The sequence below is a fragment of the Eretmochelys imbricata genome, chromosome 1, assembly GCF_965152235.1.
Source record: "Eretmochelys imbricata isolate rEreImb1 chromosome 1, rEreImb1.hap1, whole genome shotgun sequence".
Lineage (NCBI taxonomy): Eukaryota > Metazoa > Chordata > Testudines > Cheloniidae > Eretmochelys > Eretmochelys imbricata.
In genome coordinates, this window is record NC_135572.1 from 101,531,090 (window position 1) to 101,558,046 (window position 26,957).

At 38.7% G+C, this 26,957-nt stretch overlaps 1 protein-coding gene across 6 annotated transcripts in view; it reads left to right on the top strand.

The window, feature by feature from the left end:
* The window catches only part of PCCA (propionyl-CoA carboxylase subunit alpha), a 387,356-nt gene that overhangs the window by 107,812 nt on the left and 252,587 nt on the right, over positions 1-26,957 (top strand). For all 6 annotated transcript variants that reach the window (XM_077813024.1, XM_077813033.1, XM_077813018.1 and 3 more), the window contains 3 exons: positions 3,188-3,319; positions 12,114-12,150; positions 19,608-19,686. In XM_077813024.1, coding sequence (XP_077669150.1) covers positions 3,188-3,319; positions 12,114-12,150; positions 19,608-19,686 — 248 coding nt within the window. The remainder of the gene's footprint in view (positions 1-3,187; positions 3,320-12,113; positions 12,151-19,607; positions 19,687-26,957) is intronic.

Below are 26,957 nucleotides of genomic sequence, written 5' to 3' on the forward strand. Positions count from 1 at the left end.
CTGGAAGGGGTGGGGCCTTGGGCGGAAGGGGCGGGGCTTGGGGAGTTAGTGTCCATCAGCGCTGCCTGGCCCATGCTGCCCGGGGCTCCAGCAGCAATTTAAAGGGCCCAGGACAGCTGCTCCTTTTGCCTCCCCTCTTCCCCCCCCCATCGGTGGGGGGAGGCAAAAGGAGCAGAAAGAACAGAAAACAGGGTTGTTTTTTTCTGTTTACGTTCATGTTGTCTATTTCCTTAAATCTATTTAAAGACTTAAGCCCTAAACTGACTTCTTCTGAAACCAAATCTCAATTTAATGTTGTAGGTTCTCATTAAACCATTCTGTAACCACTCCAACAAGCCCCTTAGCATTATCCATTACTTGACTCTCTTAAAATAGCCTTTTTAGTGGCCCTCAATTCAGACTATATCTGAATTTTTTTTCTGAACAAAGTGGTTGATGTTCAGAACACCCCCTTTCTTCCTGGTGCTCATCCCTAAGATCAACTCTTTATTTCATTTCAGTGAGAACATTTTACCATCTCTGCATTCTAAGCAATCCCAAAGAGACCGTTTTATAACAAATAATGCACATTGATTGTTATTTTGCAACGTCGTGACATTGCATTTTTCATATTTTGGTGTTTATATCAATTGTTTGTTCTTTATTGACACATCAATAAAATGTGAAGACATAGCTACTGTGACATCAGCCATAATAATAATAAATGATTACATTGTCTTGAAAGGATAAGATAAATAGGTGGCAACCCAACATGCCTATACATCCCACACATAAAATTAACTTTAACTTTGTAGTTAGATGTTGATAGATGTTTGGCTCTGTGTGTGTGCCCTCTGTGTGCTGCCCTAGCCCTAAGCAGACAGCTGGCATGGCAGACCTCGAGTGAATCACTCAGTGTCCACAAAATCCGTTAAGGCACGAAGGCACCAGCCCAGGTTTATTGTCGATGAAGCAAAGTACTATTATCCCTCAGCCTCTACCAGATCACTAATACATGTATGCCCATAACAATGGACCAGCTCGGTGAATGGTGGGACTTTCCGTTCCTCCCTAGGCCAGACAGAAATACTCCCTCTGATACAAACAAGTTAGTACTGCTCCTCTAACATAATAAGTTACTGCCCCATGACATGGCTAGTTATCCATCACCTTGTACATGTTGGTTTGATCAAAACATCTTTATTACGTACTGTCATCCTAACCTTATTTTTTAGGAAAGGTCAGTGTGTTCCTGTTATCCTTGGGGGATGTTTTTGTACTATCCTTGATATTGGAATGTTCTGGTACCACTTGATATCTGGATGTTTTTGCATGAGTACTCTGTGACTAGCACTTATTATTTTTCTGCAATATCAGCCCTGTTCTTGCCAGATTCTGTGAGTAGGTCCTGCCTCATACCTGGCCTCTGATACAAGGGGTTATGTCTTAGGCTCCCTTCCTACTAAATTCTCCCATTTTTTTGTCTTTTTACGGGGAGGATGTTTACCCATCATCCCGGAAAAGCATAATGCTTGGACTGAAGATGGCCCAGTGGGCTAAACACTGTGATGTGGCCACCTTACTTTTCCATCTATATATTCACACCCCATCTGTCCCTTAGTCTGCACTTAGTCTGAACAGATTTTATTTTCCAATTGTTTTTAGTCCCCTATAGTGGACGTGGGAATGTTAGGCCTGGCACCATGACTGAGGCTTGGGGTGTAGAGTCGTACTTTGATAACCTGTGGGTGACATGAGGAGGCCTTTATACTTAGTTGGTGGTCAGTGAGATGGGCGTTGGTCAGGGTTATAATATACACATGTGTATATGTTTATACCTTAAGCATTTATTATAGGGCACATGTGATTCAACACACCTCACAGAGTATCCAAGTATACAGATGTCCAACAGCCTTTACAAACTGGTATAAGTACAAATAGTTGCTTTAAAAATATTAATAAGCATTTGATTATTCCTTATAATGATTATTCATTACTGTGGCAGTGTTGATGGTGGCCAATCTGGGTCATTCCACAAACTTTAAAGCACAAATTCTGAACTTCAAAATAGTATCAGTGTTAAATGGCAACTGTGAAAATATTGGTATTCAGTAAGCTGTCCTTCCTCAACACTTTCAGTTGTGGTGGTTAACTTTTGCTGCTTAACTGATTATTCAAATAGAGAGAGGCTCTTCTCTTTTAAATCAAGCCAATGGGAAAAGCCCTACAGTCTGGCATGACTACTCTTTTGATGGTTAACCTTAATCCTCCTTTGATCCCCATATAAAATTTTAAATATCTTAATAATGTAATTGTTCTGGCTCTAATTTTTGAGTACAAAGGACACACAAGCTTTTTCCTTTTCTGTGTATGCGCACAAACATAGTGTAAAGTAGTTACTTTCACCAAAGGTGATTATAATGGAATTGCCAGTGGAACTGCATAATATTATCCTTAAGTAGAGGATGCTAAGAAACTGTTATGAAAGGTACATTTTTCACTTAAGAAAACCCAATTTTGTTGGCTAGCATCATAGGGGATAAATGAGGAAAAATCATACTTTAATACTAGTAGTATGAATTAATTTTTATGCCACCCTACATCCAGCTGAATGTGGAAAACCACATTTGTAAGATTTCACTTGTCTGAAGGATGCATGCAAATATTATATTTTCCATATTGCAGTATTTTCAATATTTTTTAAGTTCAGTCTTCAAAGTTTTTTAAAATGTTAAATAAAAGACTTTATACTTTCATTTTGATGTTGGATAAGGCTTTGGTTTAAAGAATGCATAATGAAATCCCGAACTGTATTATACTTTAGTAAGCAATCTTTATAAGTCACTTTTGGCTATTTCGATCATTGGTTAACTGGACTCCTCTCACTCAAGGGATATTTCTAATTTTCAAGCTGGAATACTTTGACTTTCTGCTGTTTTCTTTGGCCTGACTTTGATTTATACAGACACAGATTATAGGGGCTTTGAATCTGTGTGTATGCATGTTTAACAAGTCCATATACATTTTTAATGTACCAGCTCAAATGCTTCTTCCCTTTTAGTTATGTTTCTTCATAAATATATTATTTTCCAAATAAAGTTTCATTAAGAAATTTAGATTTTTCTTGTGTAAACCCATAATGAACGCCTGCTTAAGGATGTTTTTTGTTTTGTTTTGTTTTTAATTTAAACCTTCATTGTCTCCACAGGCATCAGAAGGTGTCACCTTTATTGGACCTGACACACATGCTATTCAAGCTATGGGAGACAAGATTGAAAGCAAATTATTAGCCAAGAATGCAAAGGTCAACACAATCCCTGGCTTTGATGGAGTGGTCAAGGTGAGAAACTGTTTAACTGCTGTCTCTCCTCTATGGGATCTGACATTGTTTAAATAAAAGTACCACTCTCTTCAGAGGTGTGATATAGGATGCAATTATAAATTCAATATTCCAACTTCAATAGAAGATCCAATGAAAAATGTCATTGTCCTGATATTTTCAATGGCAAAAATGCTTCTGAAGAGGAAGAGCTATTGGAAGAATAGAATGAATTGTCAAATATTAAGCAGTATGCCATGGACGGCATATGAAGTGTGGTTCCTCAAAACATCTCACGTTTTAAATTACATTTGAGATAGTTAAGACCGGGGAATATGAGTTTAATACACCAGATGTAGTTTGGTGGTTGTGTGTGTGCGTGCGTGTATGCATATATACCTTGATGTGTGTTTTTCTTCCTTCATTTTCCTCCAGTTGTATTAACTTTATTGGCATGACCTAGGTAAAGTGTTGCCAAAGTTAATATGTTAAGTATTTGTGGGCAGCACAGGTTTCGCAGTGGTGTTTGATACACCCATGTGTATTTTGTATTTCTCCCCAGTACTAAGTCAGTTGTAGACTACCTTATATTATGAGACTGGTTCTATAAAAAAGCTCTTCCTTTTCTTCCAGACTTATAAGCAGTGTTTCTTCCTTGCTTTTAGTAGGAATTCTTACACTATTTCCCATAGGTTGTTCCACCATCTTAGCTGTGTTTCTGTGTCTCGTACAGTGAAACGGAAAATGTTTTGATTTCATCTCTCCTTTGACATAGTGTGATGTTGGTCTTCTATTTTTCTGCCTTTGTGTGTTTCTGTGAATAGGCTACATAACGGGGTTATAATACAAAATTGTTTTCACATGCTGAAAACTTGTTGAAACTTTCACCTTTTGGGGTGAAATTTCTCATGGTTGGTCTTCAAGTTGAATTTTTGGGGTAATTGTGAGCAAATATCCCTTCATCTGTTTTTGTTACGGGAAAAGGGGGAAATATATTTCCCATTTAAAAAAAATTCTGATCAATATTTTTTTAATTTAGCGGAAGCCAAAAACAGCTGAAGTTTATAATCTTGACACTTGGCATTGACCTGGTCCTCATAAGGCTTGTGTACATTATGAAATATTGTTGTGTTTTGAAGATGATTGTGAACAAATGAATTTCTTGACACAATGCTGACCATGATTTAGGGCTTGTTTACATGGGGAATTTAGTGCAAAATATCTAGGGTGGGAATTTAAAGTGCAAGAGTCCCTTTTTGTGGTGTTAATCCTCATCCAAAATGGATTAAGCTAAACTGCACAAAAGTATTATTTGCACAAAATAAGTGCATCCACACAAGGAGATGGTACGGAATACTCACTGATAGCTATACCGTACTAGCTATTCTGGGCTTTTCCCCCTGTAGACAAATGCTTAGTGATCTGCACAGACCAAGACACATAGTGTTCAGCATCATGTCAGTTAACCAGTATTAAACCCTTCTGGGGTTTTTTGCTGGAAGGAATGACGACAGAGAGATTAATGAGAGAGAGGGAGGTAGAGAGGACGTGATGCAGGGAGAAATTGAAAGAACATATTCTATGGACCTGGGAGCAGAGGTAGTCCTTCACCTCCAAGTTCTGCGTTTTCACTAAGGGTATGTCTACACTGCCCATGTTACAGCGTGGCCATGGCAGTGCTGTGATGTGGGCAGTGTAGACACGGTTTATCGCCAGGGGAGAGCTCTCTTGGCGATTAAAAACAAACCAACAGCAACCCCCCCCACCCTGAACGAGCGGTGGTAGCTTTATTTCTGGGAGCATGGCTCCTGGCTATAAAGCACTGTCTATACTGGCACTTTTCAGTGCTAAAACTTTTGTCACTTCACAAGGTGTTTTTTCACACCCCTGAACGACTAAAGTTTTAGCTCTGAAAGTGGCAGTGTAGAAACAGCCTAAATCTAGCTTTTCCTGCAGCAACAGAAGCCAACCTGGGTTTTACACAGGTAGCTTTGCTTCCATTATGCTTTCCCCACAGCTTTACAAAACCATTTTTGCCTATGTGGCTGCCTCTTTGAATTGGCCTGAGAGTGACCTAGATAATGACTGGATGCTGGATGCTAGTCACTGTGGATCTGCATACACTAGGCAAAATAACATTGCTAGTGCTGGTGATGGAAATGCCTGGGGCCTGCGATGTCTGAAGGACTCATTTGTGTTTTCAAATAAGTGTTCACAGGCATTTCACAATGGCATTACCATCCATGAGAGTACACTGCCTTGGATCAAACCTTTATAAAGCCACTATCTACACTGGTGTGCTCTCTGCTGGTGCAGTGCTAATGTTGTTTGGAATGCTGAGATGTTGCATCAGTAACAGGTCATCTTGGATACATTGCAGGATTCTATATCCTGTCTTTCAGCAACGGCTCCATACAAGGTTTGGAAGACTTAGCAACAGTCTAGCTGTTACCCAGCTGAGCTCTGCTCTTCCTGGTAACTTGTCCCTCATTCTAACAATCCTAAGGGCAAGTAGGGACTGCAACTGGAAAAAAATCTGATGAGTGGGGCCCATGGAGTTGAATATTCATAAATAGCTTTTATTTTATACATGAAACCATCAAATGTTTATGGAACACTTTATATTAAAAATTATCATACAGTTGTTTTGTTTGGCTATGTCTACACTGGCAAGTGAAAGACAAAACTTGTATCGTTCAGAGGTGTTGGAAACCCCCACCCCGAAAAGATGAATGTTTTGTCGATGACAAGCACCAGTGTGAACAGCACTAAATGTGAAGAGCACTCCTGCTGATAAGGCTAACACTGCTCATTGGGGGTGGGAGTTTCTTGTTGGTAGGAGAGCCGACAGACAGCAGCTACACTATGCTCATTTTAGCGGCACAGTATAGACACAGCATTAATGTTTTTAGGTACTGGTTGTTTTATGCTATTGTAAAATATCTAGCCTACAAAATCAGGATAAGTGGTTAGTAAACACCAATGACACAACTAATAAAACTAATGGGGGAAAATAACTGACTATATGTAGTTATGCCTGAGGCCTGTGGTTGCAATGTTTTTTGGAAAACTAGCTCAGAAACTTCCAGAACCTGAAAAAATGAATGGAAAGAGGATCACTAGTGATATGTTTGTATTAGTATGTGGATGACAGGCAGCTGCATGTGACCGTTATGCCAAATATAAACAATGCCATCTCCCAGCCCTCAATGTTTGGATGGGATCAGCACCTACTTGAATGAAGAGCAGTGTCCCTCAAAACTTCTGCCACCCCTGCCCCCCAAATCCTCGTAAAACAAAACTCACTAATCAGGTTACATTTCCTACCTTCTGGAGAGAAAGGAAAATTGTTTCTTTTTGATCCTTGTGAGATTCCTGGATATCAGAAACAACCTGTAGAGATGCTTATTAGACAACACTGCTTCCACATGAAATAAAGACTTGAACAGAAGAGAGGTTGACTTGACTGGAAAAGCCTGAGACACTATATACTTAGACCCATGGGAAGAACGCAATCTACCAAAGTAGGATGAGAATATCTGCCTGTGATTGCCCTTGAATCCCTGATTGGAAGGAATCACAACAGATGTGAACCTGTTTATTGTGGTATCCACTTGGATCCCGAAGTGTTACAGGGCGTTTAGTCCCTGGTAGACAGTTTTCTTGATCAGTCAGCTAGTGTGAGGAACAGCTCTGCATTCCGTTTGCCAATTCAGCCAGGAAGTGAGGGGCAAGGCAGTGAGGAGCTCAGTCGATACTATCACAGGAGCTGCATGCAAGGGAGGGGATGAGGAGCTAAAAGCATGGTGTTTGGGTCTCAGACTTGTTTTTAACTTTGCATTTCTGCCTTTCTAGTGGCCATCCACTTGGCCAGTGAGCAGGAAAGCCTTCAGGCTCTTTTGTGTTTGAATCCCTACCTGACTCTTCATCAGGACAAGGTAGTCATGAGGAGTGGGATTTTTAAAGACACAAAGGGCTTTTATGTTCTCTAATTCCACTGAAAGTCATTGGGAGTTGGATGCCTAACTCCCCTTTGTGCCTAAATCTGTTCTCCTTTTTACTTACCAAGATGACTTCCTCTTTCCATTTGGAAAGAAAAATGCCTTCACACTCTTTGTGTGAAGAGAGCTTTGCATGATACTGTAAAGATCACTTCACAAGTTAGGAAGACAGACAAGGGTTGTTGTTTTTTGGTGGACAAAAAGGCATAAGAAAGACAGTGCTTCACTGTCTTGTTCAGTTCAAGACTACATTAAGGAAGACTACGTTGCTCAGAGTGAAGAGCAGTCTGTCTGTTTGTTAATTGTAATTTAAACAGTGCTGCGAAATGTACAGGGTGCTTTACAAATCTAGAGTAGAACATGTCCCCTTCCTCAAATAGCTTATCATTTAAGATAGCTGTTTTCAACCTGGGGCCCATGGACCCAAGGGCGTCTGTAGACTATGCCTAAGATTTCCAAAGGGATCCGCACCGCCATTAGAAATTTTTTAGGGGCCCGCAAACGAAAAAAGGTTGAAAAATCACTGATTTAAGATATGAGACAAATAAAGGTCTAAACACAGCACAACAGTTCAGGTAGGAGAGGCTGTGGAGAGGTTATAGGCCAGGAGAACAAAGTACTGTACAGTAGAAAGGATTCTTTCAAGGATTCGTCTTTAAGAAGAGTTTTGAAAAATGGAAGAAGAGGGTGCCTGGCATACAAGAGATGGGAGACTGTTCCCAGGGGAGTGATCAGCATAAATGAAGGTCTGAAGTCAAGAGTGGAAGAGGGAGATGAAGGGATCATTGAAGATAGAGTATTGGAAGAAGCAGTGAAAGTGAGTTGTGGAGTAAGAGAAAATAAGAGCACAGCTGTGGGTGAGAGCAGGATTATACAAGAAGACGAGGAACTTGAATCTGATACAGTAAGATAAAGGGAGTCCGTAGGGGGGATTCAAGGTTGTGGGGCATCGGTTTGAGAACATGAGGACTTCAGCAGGTATTTTGGTTAGACTGGGGCCTGGTCTACATCTTAAAATTTAGGTCAACATAGCTACATCTTCCAGGAGCATGAAAAACCCACACCACTGAGCGACATAGCTATGCTGACCTAACCCCCAGTGTAGACGCAGTTATGCTACCAGAAGAATCCTGTGGTGCTGTAGCTTTGCTGGTATAGTCTCTGTAGTGAATACATGGCATTAAATGGGAGAGGTGAGAAGCAGAGAGGCTAAAGAAAAAGGTTAAAATAATAATCAAGGTGAGCAATGACCAAACTGAGTGGTGATAAAGAAGTGTATGTGGGTTTCTCGCAGTGGGGAAAGTGACAGAAGGCAAGATTTTACAGGTTAAAGAAATGTGAGGGACAAACTGGGTAGTGGGGAGGAGGAAAGAGGCTGTAGTGAAAGGTGGGAGTGGAGAAGATAGTGGAGAAAAGTTTTTATTGCTGGATAGTGTCCAGTTTACTTGTACAGCAAGTGCCGCAATGCTGAATGTGGGTCCAGTAGGTTAATATCTGTAGATGAAATCCTCTCCCCTCTGAAATCAATGGGAGTTTTGACATAGATTTCAGTGGGGTGAAGATTTTTTGGTTTGTTTTGGTTTTTTCCTACATAGCCATTTCAGTATGTTTTTGAGCTGGGTAGTGATGTTAAAATGCCCCCTAAACCTCTCGCAAAATAAATATTGGATGTTAGTAACTGCTTACCTATTAGTTTAGATTTTCCAAGTTCCTCTACACCACCAAACATTGCCGTCCCTGAAAAATACGATGTAGTTATTCCTAAGTAATAAAAATTGTATAGCTCCCAAAGTCTCTCAACTAGTTCAGCTAGTCAATCCACTTCATCACAGTAGTTCTACTTTTGTCCTGTCTCCATTTGCTGGTACCTGGGAAAGAAGAATTTAAACCAAATGAACACGTAAGAAATTTCTATTTAATTTAACAAAAATGACTTTTTAATGCCCTTTTAACTTAACCATGGTGAACTCAGCCATTAGTAAAAACATAATCGTTAACGTGACTTTTATATCACTTTTTTTATTAATTGTCCAAACTAGTAAAAAATGTAATAACATAAAATAATATGCTAGAATTGTATAGTTTTTTTATAATTAATCTGTTTTAAACAAAAACTAGTGTAGCTTATGTGTATTTACAGGAAACAACAGTACACCAATGAAACCTTTGCAAAAGATGAAATTCATTAAAATATTTTAAAATATTTTTTTAATACTCATGTTTTCTTTGTATATTTTCCACACATGATCTTATGTATTGGGTAATACCTTATTTGTGATACTGATTTTTTTTCCCATGGCAACTATGCAGTGTCTGTCAGAACTACTCAGCACCAATAATCTAAAAATAACTGCCTTAAATTTTTATTAGAACTTGGACACTTGCCATATTTATGTAATGCTCAAATAAAATGCACTGTATTAAAATTTACTGTTTCAGGGAAAGAGATCAAAAGGCAGTTGCTAGAGACTGGATTATGCTAGTTGTTTATGCATTTTTCCAAACAGTTTCCATCTCCTCTCTCTTTTTAGAATTCTAAAACAAACAAACAATATCTTCTGTTTCTAAAGCAGACTTTGAAAGCTAAAAAATTTGAATATGCGTTGAATTGCTATTGTGAAGCTCTTCTAATTTTAATACATTACAACTGTTAACTAAATTGATGTTAAAAGAGTGTAAATAAGTGATATCCTTGCTGGTAGACTTCTTAAATCTGTTCCCCTCACTGTTTTTCAGGATAAAATGATTTGAGGCAATTAATGCTATGCTCCTCATATTGCACTATTTATTCTTTAAAATTGTTGACTGTATATATAAAACAATCATGGCTCTGAAAAGTTGTCTTCCAGTGATTTGCTGCTTGTTTTTCTTTGAACTTGCAATATACATTAGCCACTTGTTTGCAGGTAACTAAGTGAAAAAATTTATCCTATTTGCTTCCCCCTCTCCCAATTCTATTTTGCAAATATATGACTGAATTTGCAAGAGAAAAGAAATGTAAAAGTTTCCTTCTTTACTATAATCGTGGCTCTTCATCAGTCATCACTCTTCCTGCATTTTGTTCAAGAGGCTCTAATTGTCTGCATTTGGCAGGTTTAACACTTCCTGACAGAGAGGCTATTAAGGGGAAGTATTCTCGCATAACTGTCACAGGCAGGAACAAAGAACCTTCAAACTCAATGTGTGGAAACCACTAACATTCTTAAATGACCCTTTTCATGCATTTTTATCCCTTTAAGCTAAAATTTGGAGAGTGCAGGGTCATGGAAAGCAGCAAGGTGTAATAAAACAGTAAACCTTGATTTTATTTTGTAGATTTATCTCTGACTTAAAAACAATTGTTATTTGGAAAAATCTCATTAACAGATGTGACTGCTTGGAGTAAAAAGACTTAAAACTGATGTAGCTTTCAGGACTGCTTTGAACTTAACAAGCACCGATTTGTGGAGCAGACTAGCTAATGAAAGGAAATTAAATTTTCTGACAACTTCCCCTGCCAGCCTCCTTATTCTTCATGGGGTTGTTACTAGGTACTGAAGACTTTTAAAGAGGATTTTGTTTTATTATTGGGCATAAATGAACCAGGTATGAACATTTTGTATGTATTTAAAAAAAATTCTGACCTGGGTGCTTTTAAAACGAATTGCCTTGAAAGCTTTAAAAATATTGAATTTCATTTTAATGTTAATAAGTCAACCCCTTAAGCTTCAGACGCACTTAGCAGCTGGTGGTTTCCAGACATTACTGCCTTCCATTTAAATCTTTTAATATATGTCACAGAATAGTATAAATATTAGCAAATTTGGATGGAATTTTCAGATTTAACCCATGCCACGATCATATAAACATTTTTCTTTTTACAGTACCATGATGGAAATATATTGTTGTGGGTGAAGGGATGTGGAATTAAACTACTGAATGAGATAGAAACTTAGGCTGTTACAAGTGAACCTGTGCTGAAAGTACCTTGGGAGAATCATTTTACTTCCCCGGCTTCCCTCTCACACACACTCCATTACACTTTTCCTTTCCTTGCTCCCCTCCCCCCCCACTCCATGTTGTGGATACAGACTAACACGGCTACCCCCTGATACTTTCCTTTCCATAGTATGAGTCAGCTGATGCAATATAGATGGTGACAACAAAAGAACTTTGCTAATTAATAGTATCTTACAAACTGTTTTTGATCATCATGGAAACCATTATTTGAATTTATGCATTTCAGACCACAGTTCAAAACCCTAACAAGTTACATTAAAGCATCTGTCATGAGGCTAAAAACTGCAAAACTGAAGTTGATGTGAATTTTGCCTGAATTAGGACTGCAAGATTTAGTTCTTAAAGAAGTTCTGTAAGATTCATTCTGAATCTGAATCTTATCCAAACAATAGAGAATCCACTCCCCCTGCTGACAGCATCTGGAAAAACATGACACACAAACAACTGAGGACAGAAACAAGCTGGGAATGGACAAGCTTTAATGATCTGATTTATGATCCATTATTGATTGTAAACTTCTAAATTCTACCATTTAAATTCCTTGAACTGCAGAAAATCATTTTGAGATTCTGGGAGTGCTTCCTGTCAGCTGATTGCTTCCCGCTTTGAGTTTCTCAGTATAATAATGATGAGGTAGAATTTACATTCCACTTATGGTATTAATTTTACATTCCTCTGACTGAAAAGGGTCAGAAGGTTGTAAAATCAAACATTAAATGAATCAGAGGAGACAGTAGTGCAATATATGACTGCCCTAAGGACATAGTGCAATGGCTGATGGGATTAATGTTAGGTCTCATTTCCTGCTTTTACAGGATGCAGATGAAGCTGTCAGAATTGCAAGGGAAATTGGTAAGTTCTTAAATTAGCTATGGTGGGATTTGTGTGCCTCTCAGCAGACATGGTTGACTAAATTGAATGTGTAATAAGTAATCCCTATAGAACAAATAATGTTTTAATGGTTTTTAAGTTCCCCATTGCCTTAATGCCCTATCTCTTAAATCATCACATTTTAGCTTTACAAACTGAGCTTTAAAGACTGAGTACATGAATGAGTTGCAGACAGGATACAAGACACAGTGATCACTGGTTAGTTTAAAAAGGAATTTGTTTTAAAGTATTCATGAAATTAAATATGATATCCTTTTTGCATAAGGTGTTAGGCATGGTACATTTCTCTTTATAGGGAGGCTGACAGAATGATGCTTATGCTCTTCATTCTTCATCATTATTTGAACCACAGCTGGCATGAATACAGTCTGGGTCACCAACTTTTCTGCTATACCACGCTAAAATCAAATCACTATTCTGCTTCTAAATACATTATAGAATGGGAAAAAGCAAACAAAAACCTACCTGGGACTCTTATTTTAGCTAAGGCCAAGTGTAATGTGTGATAGACACCTTTGATCCTCATTTAGGAAAGCTTCTTATTCAGGAAAATATCTATGCACGTGCTTGCTGAAGTGCTTTCCTGAATTCAGTCCTAGTACTGTAAAGCCATGGTTTCCAACCTGTGGTCCGGGGATCCCAGGGGGTCTGCAGACTGTGCCTAAGAGTTCTAAAACGGTCTGTACCACCATTTGCAATTTTTTAGGGGTCTGCAAATGAGAAAAGGTTGAAAACCACTGCTGTAAAGTGTTTTGTGGAGGCGACAGCCTGGATGGGCTCTCTGATTACGGTTGTTTTATGAGTCTAAGGATTTGTTGCTTAAAGAGGGTTTCTTGGCTGTTTTTTGTTTTTGTTTTTTTTTTTTTTAACAGTGTAGCTACTCCAACACGAACCCCTACTATGGATGCATGTACTTCACCAGTGCGAAAGGTGACTAGTGTTGTCACACCTTAGACTGGTTTAAAACTGGGATAATTTGTGGGGCTGAAAAACACTTTTATACCAGTACCGTGCATTCCCACTGAGAATTTTCACTGATGCAGCTATATTGCACTAGTTTAACTGCACCAAAATCTCAGGTGTAGACAAGTTGTAAATTAGGATGGCAAAATTAAATTCAGCATTTTTTTTGGCTAGCTTTTATGTCACTGTTGTGAGATCAGGTGATTCATAGATATTAAGGTCAGAAGGAACCATTATGATCATCTAGTCTGACCTCCTGCACAATGCAGGCCACAGAATCTCACCCACCCACTCCTGCAAGAAACCTCTCACCTATGTCTGAGCTATTGAAGTCCTCAAATCGTGGTCTAAAGACTTCAAGGTGCAGAGTATCTTCCAGCAAGTGACCCGTGCCACATGCTGCAGAGGAAGGCGAAAAACCTCCAGGGCCTCTTCCAATCTGCCCTGGAGGAAAATTTCTTCCTGACCCCAAATATGGCGATCAGCTAAACCCTGAGCATGTGGGCAAGATTCACGAGCCAGATACCCAGGAAAGAATTCTCTGTAGTAACTCAGATCCCACCCCATCTAACATCCCATCACAGGCCATTGGGCTTATTTACCATGAATCGTTAAAGATCAATTAATTGCCAAAATCATGTTATCTCATCATACCATCTCCTCCATAAACTTATCGAGTTTAATCTTGAAACCAGATAGTCTTTTGCCCCTACTGCTTCCCTTGGAAGGCTGTTCCAGAACTTCACTCCTCTGATGGTTAGAAACCTTCATCTAATTTCAAGTCTAAAGACTTATCACTCACTGTCATTCAAGCAGAAATGAAAGGAAGACAAGGTTGCTAGCCATGCTAAAATTTTAGTAGGACAAGTTGTTAAATAAAATTGCTGTTTTATAGCATGGAACCCTTTTAAAAAAATTAATTAAATACATCTTTTCAGCTTCATTTGTATATTTTGACTTGCAGTTTTGTTTTTGTGGGATTTGTAACCACTGATCTAAAAGGCTATCTACAAGTGTTTTTGTAAATTAACTGAGTATTTTGAGTGACACAAATAGCAAGGGGCAGCGGTGCATTCCACATGACTTGTAAAACTTATTCTCACTTATTTTTCATTTTTGGCCCCCTGATGTCCTCCTGACCTGTTCCTTTTTCTGATATGATTGTCCCAATAGGCTGATGGTATCACTTCAACCTGTTAACCTTAATGGGCATTGGAGACAGTTATAGGGAGTTATGCAGGTAGCATTTTTTTTCTTTGTCTCTGGCTAGTTTTAAAAATTATGTTTAAAAAGTTTGCCGAATCATGCTGTATATTGAAAGAAAAAAAACCACTTTTCATGTTTCCTCCACCAGCTCAAATAGTTGGACTTCACTGAGGTTTCTAAGGTGATGTATAGTTTTCAGCACGGTTAAGTGGGGTGCATCATATCAGAGTGTGAGCTAGTGATCTGTGTTATTAGGGGACCTAAAACGAGAAAACAGGATACAACCGGAATCTCGAATGTGTGTAATGCACCTGTACCCTTTTGCTGTTTGGGGCACCTGGAATTTATTTACAATATTTTCAGGTTACCTTTAACTGTGTTCATCCAAACAGTCTTGCTTTTCTAAGAATGTCTTTGAGATAGTTATTGTAAAGAAAAAATTGTTCTGATGTCAGTTGGAATGCATAATCAATGATTTTAGCATTCCAAGTAATGCCCTCTGCTGATTTCACTTCCTGCTCCTCAATGGTGCATTCTGACTGGCTGTTCATTAGCAATACTGGCTGTGTAGCATGCATCATCAGTGTTCTATGTGGTACTGCCTGTAACTGTCTAAGACAAGGTTATCATTATAAATATAGCTTAAAGGAAAGAAAAATACATTTTGTTGTCCAATTATATGTGAGCTGAATTTGTTTCTTTCCCCCCTTTAATTGGTGTAGTGTTCTCTTTGTTTCCTTCACCCTGCCATTCCTACCCTACTCCCCAAAAATTAGGATATGTTCTATGTCATCTCTTCTTTCCTCTTATTGTTTGCGTGTTCCCTCTCCCCATACTTTTCTGTGTGAGCTTTACTTCTCCCATTGTCCTTTCTGTAATATATAATCTCACTAGCTCTACTCCTTTACCATTTTTACAGTATTTTTAATTCTCCTCTCCCATCACTTCTGATGGGTTGTCAGTCTTACTTTTCCCTTCTTTTTTGTCGTTGTGGTCCATTTTTGCTTTCCTCTTCTCTCTGCTCCTACTGCTCCATTCTGAAGAGTTCTGTTCTGTGTGACGTACAGGCAGTGATGTGAAACCAGCAGGGATTTTCTTTTTTTGGGTAATCTTCTGGCTGTTCCATCTATTCAAACTGTAAGTCGCAAATTGAAATTTACTAGAGTCCTGATCTTTGAAGCATGATCAGGATCTAGTAAGTTTCACTTGGTATCTTGCCATGCTAGTGAAAAAAAAAAAAAACAAGAACCAAAGCCAGTATAAAACAAAGTAGCTGGAAAACATGCTATTGTCATGTTTCAGTTCACTTATAGCTGGCTGATGTTTAATGTTGCTTAAAATAGATACTGAAAACAGACTCTGATATTGCTGGACAGATAGTTTATGGTCCAGAGGCTACTACTTTATAAAAATAATTTAATAAAATAATACCTGATGATAAGATGTGCTGGCAATGATGAAAACTGGGAAGTAACAGCAATAGGGAACCATCGCAAGCCCTTGCTGACCCCTTTTGATACTCAAATACTGAATATGCTTAACTGTGTAAAGAGAGAACAGACCAACTTAATGATGACAATATTACTTATTTTATACAGCATCAAAAGTCTACCAGACTCTGTTTAAATTAGGCAAAAAGGCTTGTATATTTCCAAGACCCAGACAGGTGTACAATCCTGTGAATTCTAATGCACCAGGAAAAGCACCAAACTTTGCACCAAGAGTTGGGTAAACTCATGAATCCAAATTTAGGCACCGGAAGGTAAATTGGTGCTTAATCTGTGGGAAAGAGAAGAAGACTGAACCCTGCTCAAATAATTTACCCCTACCTGGGAGATTAATCTAATCCTTGCTGCCAGAACATACTACCGTAAATGCTATTAGCTTTGAGTTTTGAATTTAGCAACAATAAAAAATCCAGCCAATCTTTAATCCATGTGCATATATTCAGTTATTGAGACTGTAGCCAATGTCTGAGAGGTGCAGGCCATCAATGCAAAATTGACTAGGATAATGATAATTAATGCCCTCAGCATCTTTCCCCCAGCAGATACACAAAACCTCCTAAACCCAGCCAAGGGATCCTCATCTTCTATATAGCAGGACTAGCAGGCCTCTCAGGTTTGCCAAATAACAAAAGGGCCCCCTGGGACATCAGCTCTCTCCTTGACCCAAGGCCAGTATGATCATTCTTAAGGCCATATGTAGACACACACATGAAAGTTCTCTGGTTTTTCAGAAAAGCTGAACACCCAACAAATTCTGTTAAAGTGGAAGGCAGCTAGTGTGCTTAGCATCTTTGAAAGCATGCTATTTTTTTTTTTTGCTTATGTATTTAGGAAACTAATCTTAAACACACAATTTTGAAAATGTTTGCCCTATTTTATTCTATATTATTTTTAATGTTTGCTGTCTTTACACTTGAATCATTTCTAATTTAAATTTCAAGGGCCATATGTCTAAGGGAATGGTTGATGCATTCACATAAAATAGGACTCAACCTCTGCTCAAAATTCACATACAGATTTTCTTGAAATTTGAAAAAGGTTGGATGCCCTTTTCTCCCCATCATTTTTTGCCATCCTCATTTCAGCATACCTCTCAAATACTGCTTTTGAACCCTGTTGTAACAGTAGGGAATAGGCAGTTCTCTACCTGGCCAAACTGTGAGAAAATATTTCAATGGGAGACCTGTTTGAATCATGTTCTAACACAGAAGTCAAACATGGGTCTATTATCTGGGTTTGTCAATACTGTTCTGTTTGGTCTATGACTTAAATTGTTTTCAATACCAGCCGAGAGAGGATAGGGAGAAACCATTGCTGCGTTTTGTCATTTTTCCAAATGCAGACAAAGCCGAAGTGTGATAACTATCTAATAAAAATGCTCTCTCGGAAGGCATAAAAAGAGTTGACTGCAGAAATTTTCTCCCTTCCCATGGAAAGTTGTATGTGTATACTGAAACTCTTTCTTTATAAAATGTGTGTTGGTTTTTTTACACATACTGGGACTATGTATAGTCTTGATTTGCCACCTTATGTACATGTACGGCTAATATGAAATCAGTACACATAAAATTACCAAAAAGCAGCAGTAAAGTGCTGCAAAACTCAACGGGTCATACCAATAACAAGCCTCCTGTACATTTTTTGTTAAGTAACCCAGTTTAGCCAACTTGGTTGAGAAATGTGATTTATGTGTTTTATAATATATAAAGTGTACCTTATTTCCCCCCAGAAGTGAATGTCAGCAAAATTATAATTATTTTTATAATGACTGTATGAGTAAAATCAATGAGTTATTCAGTTGAATAACATAATGTGTTATACCAGGCTCAAATGATTAGCGTTATTGGTAAGAAGATGAACTTTTTCAAGCTTCAAGTGGTATTACTATGGAGCACATAATATGAATTTTTATTTTTAATATTAGATTGAAACATCATAATTGTACTGGATTAGACCCATGCTCCATCTTGTCGAATATGCGGTCTCTGACCGTGGTCAGCACCAGATGTTTCAGAGAATGGAGTAAGAAATCCACAGTAGGCAGATGTAGGGTAATCTGCTCCCCACAATAGGGCTCATCTAATCTCTAATAGTTAGATATTAGCTAAAGGCCTGAAGTATAAGGTTTTAAAATGAGGTTTTATATCCCTTCCAATATCGTTTTTTAGACTTAACAATGATAACTCTGGTGGATATTCTTTTCAGCCATAAAAATGTCTAATCCCTTTTTGAATCTTGCTGAATTTTTGGCCTTACTGATGTTCTGTGGCAAGGAGTTCCACAGTTAAATTATACTTTTGGAAAGTATTTTCTTTTATCCATTTTGAATTTGCCACCTCAGTTTAATTGAGTGTCCTATTTATTTTTTTTTATGAGGCAGGAAAGTTCAGAAACTTCCAATCTGCCTTCCCTAGACCCTTCATTAATTTGTATGGTTTTATCATCTCCACTTTTATTCACCTCCTTTCAAAGGAAGAAAACTCAAGTCTTCCCAATTTCTCTTTATGTGTACGTTTTTTCAAGTACAATTATTTTTACCGGCCTTCCCTTGAATCCCTTTGAAATTAAATAGACGTGAACTGTTTGAAAAGTGAGGGGTAAAACTATTCACAATTCATAGAGCTAAATAAGTAAACAGTAAAAACTACAGTGAAATTTGTTAACGTGGTTGATTTGGACGTCCCTATTTTGACATGTATCCAAATATTCACTATCATCCCCAAATCTCTTAAATAGTGAGCTTTCCAAAGCAGTCATGCATAGAAACAAATTTTCATTTTGCAAGGACAGATCATGGTTTTAGTGCCAAGACAAGTCAGCAGGGTTAGAGTTTGCTCTAATTAGCATCCTCATAAACTATACCTGCAGCCCTGTGACACACACATGGTTGTGGATTTTTTCCTATCTTTGAAAATATCAGACTATCTTAGAAGCTATTCCAATCTGATCCTTAACTACCAAATGTCCCACAGATTAGTGTGAGAGAGAGGCAGATTAATCAATGCAATTAAGAAATGACCTCTGGAAAGTAATTGTAATCCCAAATAGTTATGCTACATGTACTAATTTCTTTCTCTCTCTTTCTTTTTAACATTCAGAAAACTTTTACAGCCAAATTGAAAAATTCATTTTGACCAATAGCATAGAAACACCTCCTGTCTATTTCTGCTAGTAAAGTTTTATCAGTTTCTGCTAGTAATGTTTTATCTTCATCAGTGAAAATACTTACACTGGACCCTTGCTAGAACATGGGGTTCGGGATCCATGCGCGGTACCACATTATAGCGGGGGCAGCGTTACCATGGATCCCAATTTAAATGTTTAAATTTGGGATCCACCGCTGCAACTGCACTATATGCGAATCCGCGCTCTAGTGATGCACGCTCTAGCAAGGGTCCGCTGTATTTCAACAGAAGAAAGGTAACAAAATTTGTTAGAAGAGTAAAGTTAAGTCAGAAATGACAAACATACCTTTTCTCATAAACCACTTTGCCACTCGGGGACTCTGTTTACTCAGTATTTTGGGGGTATTAAATGAAATAGAGAAAACCACTTTCTCATGGCATCACAAATGTACTGTATTGACAATATAGTCTCAAAAAGGAAAAAAACCTCTTCTCTCGCCAAACAAACCTTTTTTAATAAACCAGTTGTTGTCTGCTACATTATTGGACATGTGGTCAGTTGTCATGTTCATATGTTCAAAGTTTGAAATTCTGTCTAATTGTTCCCCAATGTTAGGCTACCCTGTCATGATCAAGGCCTCAGCAGGTGGTGGTGGGAAAGGCATGAGAATCGCTTGGAGTGATGAACAGACCAGGTGAGATGCTGTCCAAAAAACTAGCCTTGATGAATACTGCAGTTACCAAAGTTCCATTAAACCACTGTGAACTGACAATTAAACAGATACCAAATGTGAAATGGAGAAATTAGATAGTTTCTGCTTTTATCCCATTTGTAGAAAGTGTGCACGATACACGGGTGGTTTCTTTATTTTTTTTAATATATGTTTTTTTCTGTACAAATCTGCCTTTGCAAGCATTACAAAGAGTTTACAACTTACTGGAATAAGAAAAAAATTGTCTTCCAACCGCCTTTCTACTGTGGCTTGATTTATTTTATAAATCTATGTTGCAAATAATATTTATATTATACATCTTTGAATTTATTGTTATCTGAATTGTCAGTATATTAAGTAAGGTAAACCCTTATGCCCCGGTCTTGCAAACATTTATTCATGTAATTAGTCCTCTTAAATTCAATGGGACTGACTACTAATGTACGGAAACACGTTTGTGAGTGTTTTCAGGATCTGGGCCGTAACTAATATTTTAGCACAAAATCATGTAATTAATTAATCTCCAGTAAACTGGTGCTTGTGTGTGTGAAGGAGAGAGAGTAAGTATATTCAACACACAAAAAAAGTTTTCAGTTTTTTATAATAGGTCTTCCCACAAAATACTGAGCCTTTTATAGCATTTTTGAGTTCACTGAAGATATTTTAGAATGCATTTTTCTGTGACCTAATAATCAGGAGACCAGTTGCAACTTATCATATTAGTGATGTCACAGAATGATGCATTATGGGTGCACTAGGAATTGTCTTCAGTGCACTAGAAATTGTCAGAAGACTTCTTCAGTGAGAAAAATGATCTAAGTTTAGGTACATTTTTTTCATGATTTATTTCTAAATTGAATGCTGCCCACACGAGGGCTAGGAAAATCCAACACATATGTCCGGGTTCCCTCCCCACTCTGAACTCTGGGGTACCGATGTGGGGACCCACATGAAAGACCCCGTAAGCTTATTTCTACCAGCTTAGATTAAAAACTTCCCCAAAGCACAAATTCTTCCTTGTCCTTGGACGGTATCGCTGCCACCACCAAGTGAGTTAGATAAAGATATAGGAAAAGGAACACTTGGAGTTCCTGTTTCCCCAAAATATCCCCACAAGCCTCTTCACCCCCTTTCCTGGGGAGGCTTGAGAGTAACCAACGTGAGCACAGACTAGACCCTTGGGTTTTTAGGACACTAAAAACCCAATCAGATTCTTAAAAACAGAACTTTGTTATAAAGAAAAAAGTAATAGAAGCACCTCTGTAAAATCAGGATGGAAGGTAATTTTACAGGGTAATAAGATTTAAAGGATTCCCCTCTCGGCAAAACTTCAAAGTTACAAAAAGCAGGAATAAACCTCCCTCTTAGCATAGGGAAAATTCACAAGCTAAAACAAAAGATAACCTAATGCATTTCCTTGCTATTACTTACAATTTGTAATCTTAGATGCTTATTTCAGATATGGCTTTAGGAGATGTATTTTTCCTGCCCTGGTCCCCCTCTGTCCTGGAGAGAACACAAAAAGAGCACAAACAAAAACCTTCTCCCACAGATTTAAAAGTATGCCTGTACGCCGATATAGCGTGATCCAATATAACGCAGGTTCGCATACAACGCGGTAAAGCAGGGTCTGGGAGTCAGGAGCTGTGGGGGGGCACTTTTGGGGGCCCTGCAGGCCCAGAGTGTCCTGGGTGATCAGTGGGGGGCTGGGAGCAGCCTGCTCCACTTCCCTCATCCCGGCCCCAGTCGTGTCGCTTGGGGGAGGGGGTTTGGGGGAAGGGATTCTCCTCCCCCCCACTCCGCACTCACTGGCAGCGGCGGAAGTGAAGCAGCCCGGCCCCAGCCCACTCCATTCCACCAGCTCCCAGCCGTGGCGCTCCGCTTCTCGCTGCCGGTGAGTGCGGGGGGCGTCCTTTCATCAACCTCCCTGCACTCACCGGTGACGGGAAGCTGAGCAGAGCAGCTGGGGCCACATTGCTCTGCTTCCCGCCGCTGCTGGTAAGTGCCTGTCTGGGGGTAGGGGTGTGAATAGGGGTCGGGGCAGTCAGGGGACAGGGAGCAGGGGGGTTGGGTGGGGGTGGGATCTTGGGGGTGACAAAGGACGGGGGGGGTCTCTGGAGGAGGGGCGGTCAGGGGACAAGGAGCAGGGGGGCCAAAGCAAGTTCGATAGAATACGGTTTCACATATAACGCAGTAAGATTTTTTGGCTCCCGCGGACCGTGTTATATTGGGATAGAGGTGTATCTTCTTCCCTTATTGGTCCTTTTGGTCAGGTGCCAACCAGGTTATTTGAGCTTAACCCTTTACAGGTAAAGGAAGGATTTTATGCTACCCGTAGCTGTATGTTTATGACAAACATACATCTGTAATTAACTCAGTTTAATTTTACTTGATAAGTTCATCTTTAATGAACTACTGTGCCATGTGTTAAAAAATTGAATGAAGTATCGGTTCTAAAAGCTGGAAGAAAATAAGCAAAATAAGCCAATTTAAACAAATTTTACATATAAAGAAAACAATCTTATTTGTATTCTTCACTTCCTGAAGCTTCTTTATGTTCTAATCTAAATAGGAAATGAAGTATATAGCATCTTAGAATGAGGATCTAGGATAACACACTTCATACTTACAAGGATGCTTTGCTCCTATTGCTTTAGAAATCAGAATTACTCCCTTCATCTTGTACAGTCAACAAGTACTTCTGTTGTACTAAATCAAAAGGTATTCACTTCTGTTTTTGTTCAGATATCGTCAAAAGAAATTTCACAAAATGAGTAACTTAAAAAAAAAAAAATGAAATGCAGTACTAAACCATGATTGTTGAGAGGTTTTAAAGCAGTACAGATAAGAAGTGGGGTAGTCAGAAAGCTCTTTGATGCAGATGAGTGATGTCAACAGAATCCAATCAGGCATGTGATTTTTGTTTATTTTAATGACACTGCTTTAGGACCAACAGCTAGTGATATTTGCCTTGTTTATGGAAAAACCACTGGAATACCATTCAGTGTTTGTTACTGTGTACCCGGGACTCTGTCTCCCAGATGGTCATTTTGCTACTTGTTACATTTATCCTGTCTTTGCAAAGTTTCCTTACCCCACAAAAAGTGTAAAAAATGGTAGGAAAAAGAACATAGTCACTAAGGAAAAAAAAGTCATTTACAGATAAACTATTTTTGCACTACCCATCTAATCAAGAGGAAATCCTCATTTTACAATTTGCAACTAGGCAGCAGTGAAGCCTAAATTTTAACTAAAGTTGGCTAAATATTTTGCTGTCTGTTACAGAAAGGTAAACTGAGATTAAGAGTGAGGGGAAAATATTTAGAATAGGAACACTGATTTGGAGAAGTAGAAATATTAATAGAACAATATTTCCATCTAATTTTTAACAGTCAACATTGATGATGTGTAACATTGAAAGGTTGTGAAAGATTTTTCTACACACATTATATGGTCTAAGAAATATAGTAAAGTATTTTTCCATTTTGTGTAGCAACAAGAGAATAATTTCTGGGTCTAATCACATGAAGCCTATTGACGTTGAAATTTGAAGTGGGTGGCTCCAGCAAAAAGGATAGCATTTTGCTTTTCTCACCTTGAGCTTCTTGTTCTGAATGCAGCCCAGGTTGGTAGTGACAAACAATTGCCATCTGATTAGTTGCTGGTATCCTGTGGGATGAATTTGTGGTCTCAATCCAGTTTCAATTTTTAAAAAGATGCTAATTTCTAACGTTGGCATTCTCAGCAGAGAGGCCAAAGACTGAATGAACATGAAGACTGAACTACCTTCTCAGCTATAGAGACAGTACCCTTAGAACAGTTTTGTAATATGTTGGTAGACCAGCAAACTTATATTGCTTTTGCCCTGTGGATCTAGTTCTGAGTGCTGTGAACATGACACGTTCCATAAATTCTAAATTAATTTTAAGTAACTTTGCTTAAAAAACACTTACTGGATTTTCAGAATATAGACTATTTGATGCACAGTTTGTAATCTATTTTCAAAACAGGGGATGCACAATATTTTATTTAAAGAATTAAGATTAAAGACCATGGATTATGATTCCCAGAATTATAGAAATTGAACATAGAAAAGACCTATTTGAACTACTTCACTCCTTGCTATTGGAAGATTATTCCCTTGTTGCATAATTACTAGTGCTTCATCCTGTGTACTTTTTGAAGGTCTTAAGTGATGAGACTTTCAGCATATCCCTTGGGCTTTTATTATTCAGTCCTACAGATCTCACTCTTAGGAAAATTTAGGCAGAAAATTTTTCATTCTTAATTTAATCCCATTATTCCTAGTTATACCTCATTCTAGCACCCTTAATAATTCTTTTCTCTCATTAGTATTTATACTCTCCATACTTTTGGAAAGTTATCAAGTCTCCTATTAATCTCTGCTTTACTGATCATCTTATCTTCATATGTCATCCCGTCAGCTCTCTCACCATTTTAATTGCTTTTTTCTAAACTCTCGGTAAGCTATGAATATCTTTGTGGTAATGGAGGCGTTTAGAATGACGAATTGTAGCAGAGCTGTATGGAGTGACTATTACCTCTTTGCATCGTGATGAACTTCTCTGTATAAACAGGTTTCAGAGTAACAGCCGTGTTAGTCTGTATTCGCAAAAAGAAAAGGAGTACTTGTGGCACCTTAGAGACTAACCAATTTATTTGAGCATGAGCTTTCGTGAGCTACAGCTCACTTCATCGGATGCATACCGTGGAAACTGCAGAAGAGTTTATATATACACAGAGAATATGAAACAATACCTCCTCCCACCCCACTCTCCTGCTGGTAATAGCTTATCTAAAGTGATCATCAGGTTAGGCCATTTCCAGCTATTACCAGCAGGAGAGTGAGTTTGTGTGTGTATGGGGGTGGGTTTTTGGAGGGGGGTGAGGGAGTGAGAGAACCTGGATTTGTGCAGGAAATGGCCTAACTTGATTATCATGCACATTGTGTAAAGAGTTGTCACTTTGGATGGGCTATCACCAGCAGGAGAGTGAATTTGTGTGGGGGGGTGGAGGGTGAGAAAACCTGGATTTGTGCTGGAAATGGCCTAACCTGATGATCACTTTAGATAAGCTATTACCAGCAGGACAGTGGGGTGGGAGGAGGTATTGTTTCATATTCTCTGTGTATATATAAAGTCTGCTGCAGTTTCCACGGTATGCATCCGATGAAGTGAGCTGTAGCTCACGAAAGCTCATGCTCAAATAAATTGGTTAGTCTCTAAGGTGCCACAAGTACTCCTTTTCTTTCTGTATAAACAGTCGAAAATTACATTGGACTTATTTCCTGTTGCAAACTCATAATACGTTGTAGACTCATACTGTGATTCCTCTACTTTGCTGTCTGCTGTTACCTCAAGGTCTCTGTCAGCATTACTGACTTCCATGGACAAAATGTATCTCTCATTCAATTTCCCACTTTAGGTGTATGTTTGGAACAGACTGCTAGGTAGTTCTTATCTCTTGGCAACCTTTGTAGTGGTATACATGAATTTTTTGCAGTTAGGGAGCGAACCCTGGAAGTCCAAGGACTCTGGTCTTCCTTCATCCCCAAGAATGATTTCTCCGCATCAACCTTTTGGAGCTTTTGTTCTCCAGTCCTAGGCCCCTCTCCATCAGCACTAGGCCCTTGCAAGATGTGGCAAGCAGCGGGATGTGGCCTACATGCATATAGACCACTATTCTCCAACCCAGAAAATCTTGTACCGACAGCATAGAGATTAAGCTGTGGAGGTATGGATCTGAAGGCTTCTCCAAGGTGGTTACAAATTGCATGCATCTCTCAGCAGGATGCAGCCATCCTTTCTCACCCTTGCTTGGATTGGAATTATGCTCCCCTCACCATTGGAATTGGTGTTCTGAAAGAGGTTGGACATGCAGTCTTGTTCCCTCCAGCATGTTGTCTCTCCCTTTCCCTCGGACTCAAGATGATTTCAAGAAAAGTCTCAGTCAATGCTCTTTCTGGTCATATGTTAGCCATCTTAGCTCTTTGTGTGAGCTCTACCTTTTATGGGACCACAATTTCTCTATCTTTATACCAGGCAACAGTTCTGCAGTGGGATTTATCCTGAGTTTTCCAGGAGATTACAGAACTATTCAGACTTTTGGATGACAGATCCATGAAACTGTGAATACATTAGATAGATAGAAACTGCTTTTTCAAGTTATTTTCAGCTGTAGTTATGACAGTCTTTAGAATGGGAAATTATGCTCAGTGATTTTTTCTTATTGTCAGTTTAACAACTGCCCCAAGTACATTCCTGAGATGAGTTTGAAATTTCATGATGGTGAGCCTATTGTTTACCTAAGTTGTGTCCCAATCTTGTTGTAGTAAAGCCAATGTCGCACTCTCCTTAGATCTCTGAAATCTTACGTAACTCGTACTCAGTTTTGGAAAAGTTTACAGTTTATCTGTTTCGAAGATTGTAACAAGAAGGCCACTAAGACCACAGTGTCTAGGTGAATTAAACATTGTATCCCATTAGCCTTCAACTATGTCAGAAGGCTATATTCAGTATTGTTAAATGCTATTCTCTAAGAGGCAATCTTGTGAGCTTTCAGTGCAGAAGCATCTGCTTCTGAAAATTGAGATGCCCTCCTAGTCATCTCCTCAACTCCTCATTACCAGTTAAATCTGTCTTTGCGGCTGATATCTATTAGGTGCTTCAAGTGCCTTTGGAAGGTAAGCCCACCTTTCTGGTTTACTGTTCGCAACATTGGTTGTTTTCAATTGCTGCTGTCCAGCAGTATGGGAGAAGAAGGACATATAAGAGAAAATTATTTGTCAGTAATTCTATTTGTCATAGTCTTTTCTTCTCCCACCTCTCCTCGAAGAGCATCACTTGGAGTTTTGTCTCTGATCTTATCTATTACTCTGCACTGGAAGTCTCACTGTAAAAGAAGAGAATAGGTTGGTGCTTGTATACCTGCCTTGATAGACAGATCTTTTGTCTCCTTTCTTGGGTAGGCAAAGTCATAAAGCTGTCTGTGATTGTTGTTGCTGGGTAGTTTGGTAGAAAAGGGGACTATGGCAGACAGTTATTGGTGACTTCCTGTGCTCCATTGACTACATCCTCTAATTTTGTAATTCTGTTTTTTTTTTAAAAAAAATCAGATTACATTCAGTTAAGAAAATTAACACAACACTGATTCACCAAAGAGATTTTTTTCATGCTGTAATCAAGGACGTTGTAAATAGATTGGATATGAGTTATTTGATAGAATATTAAAAG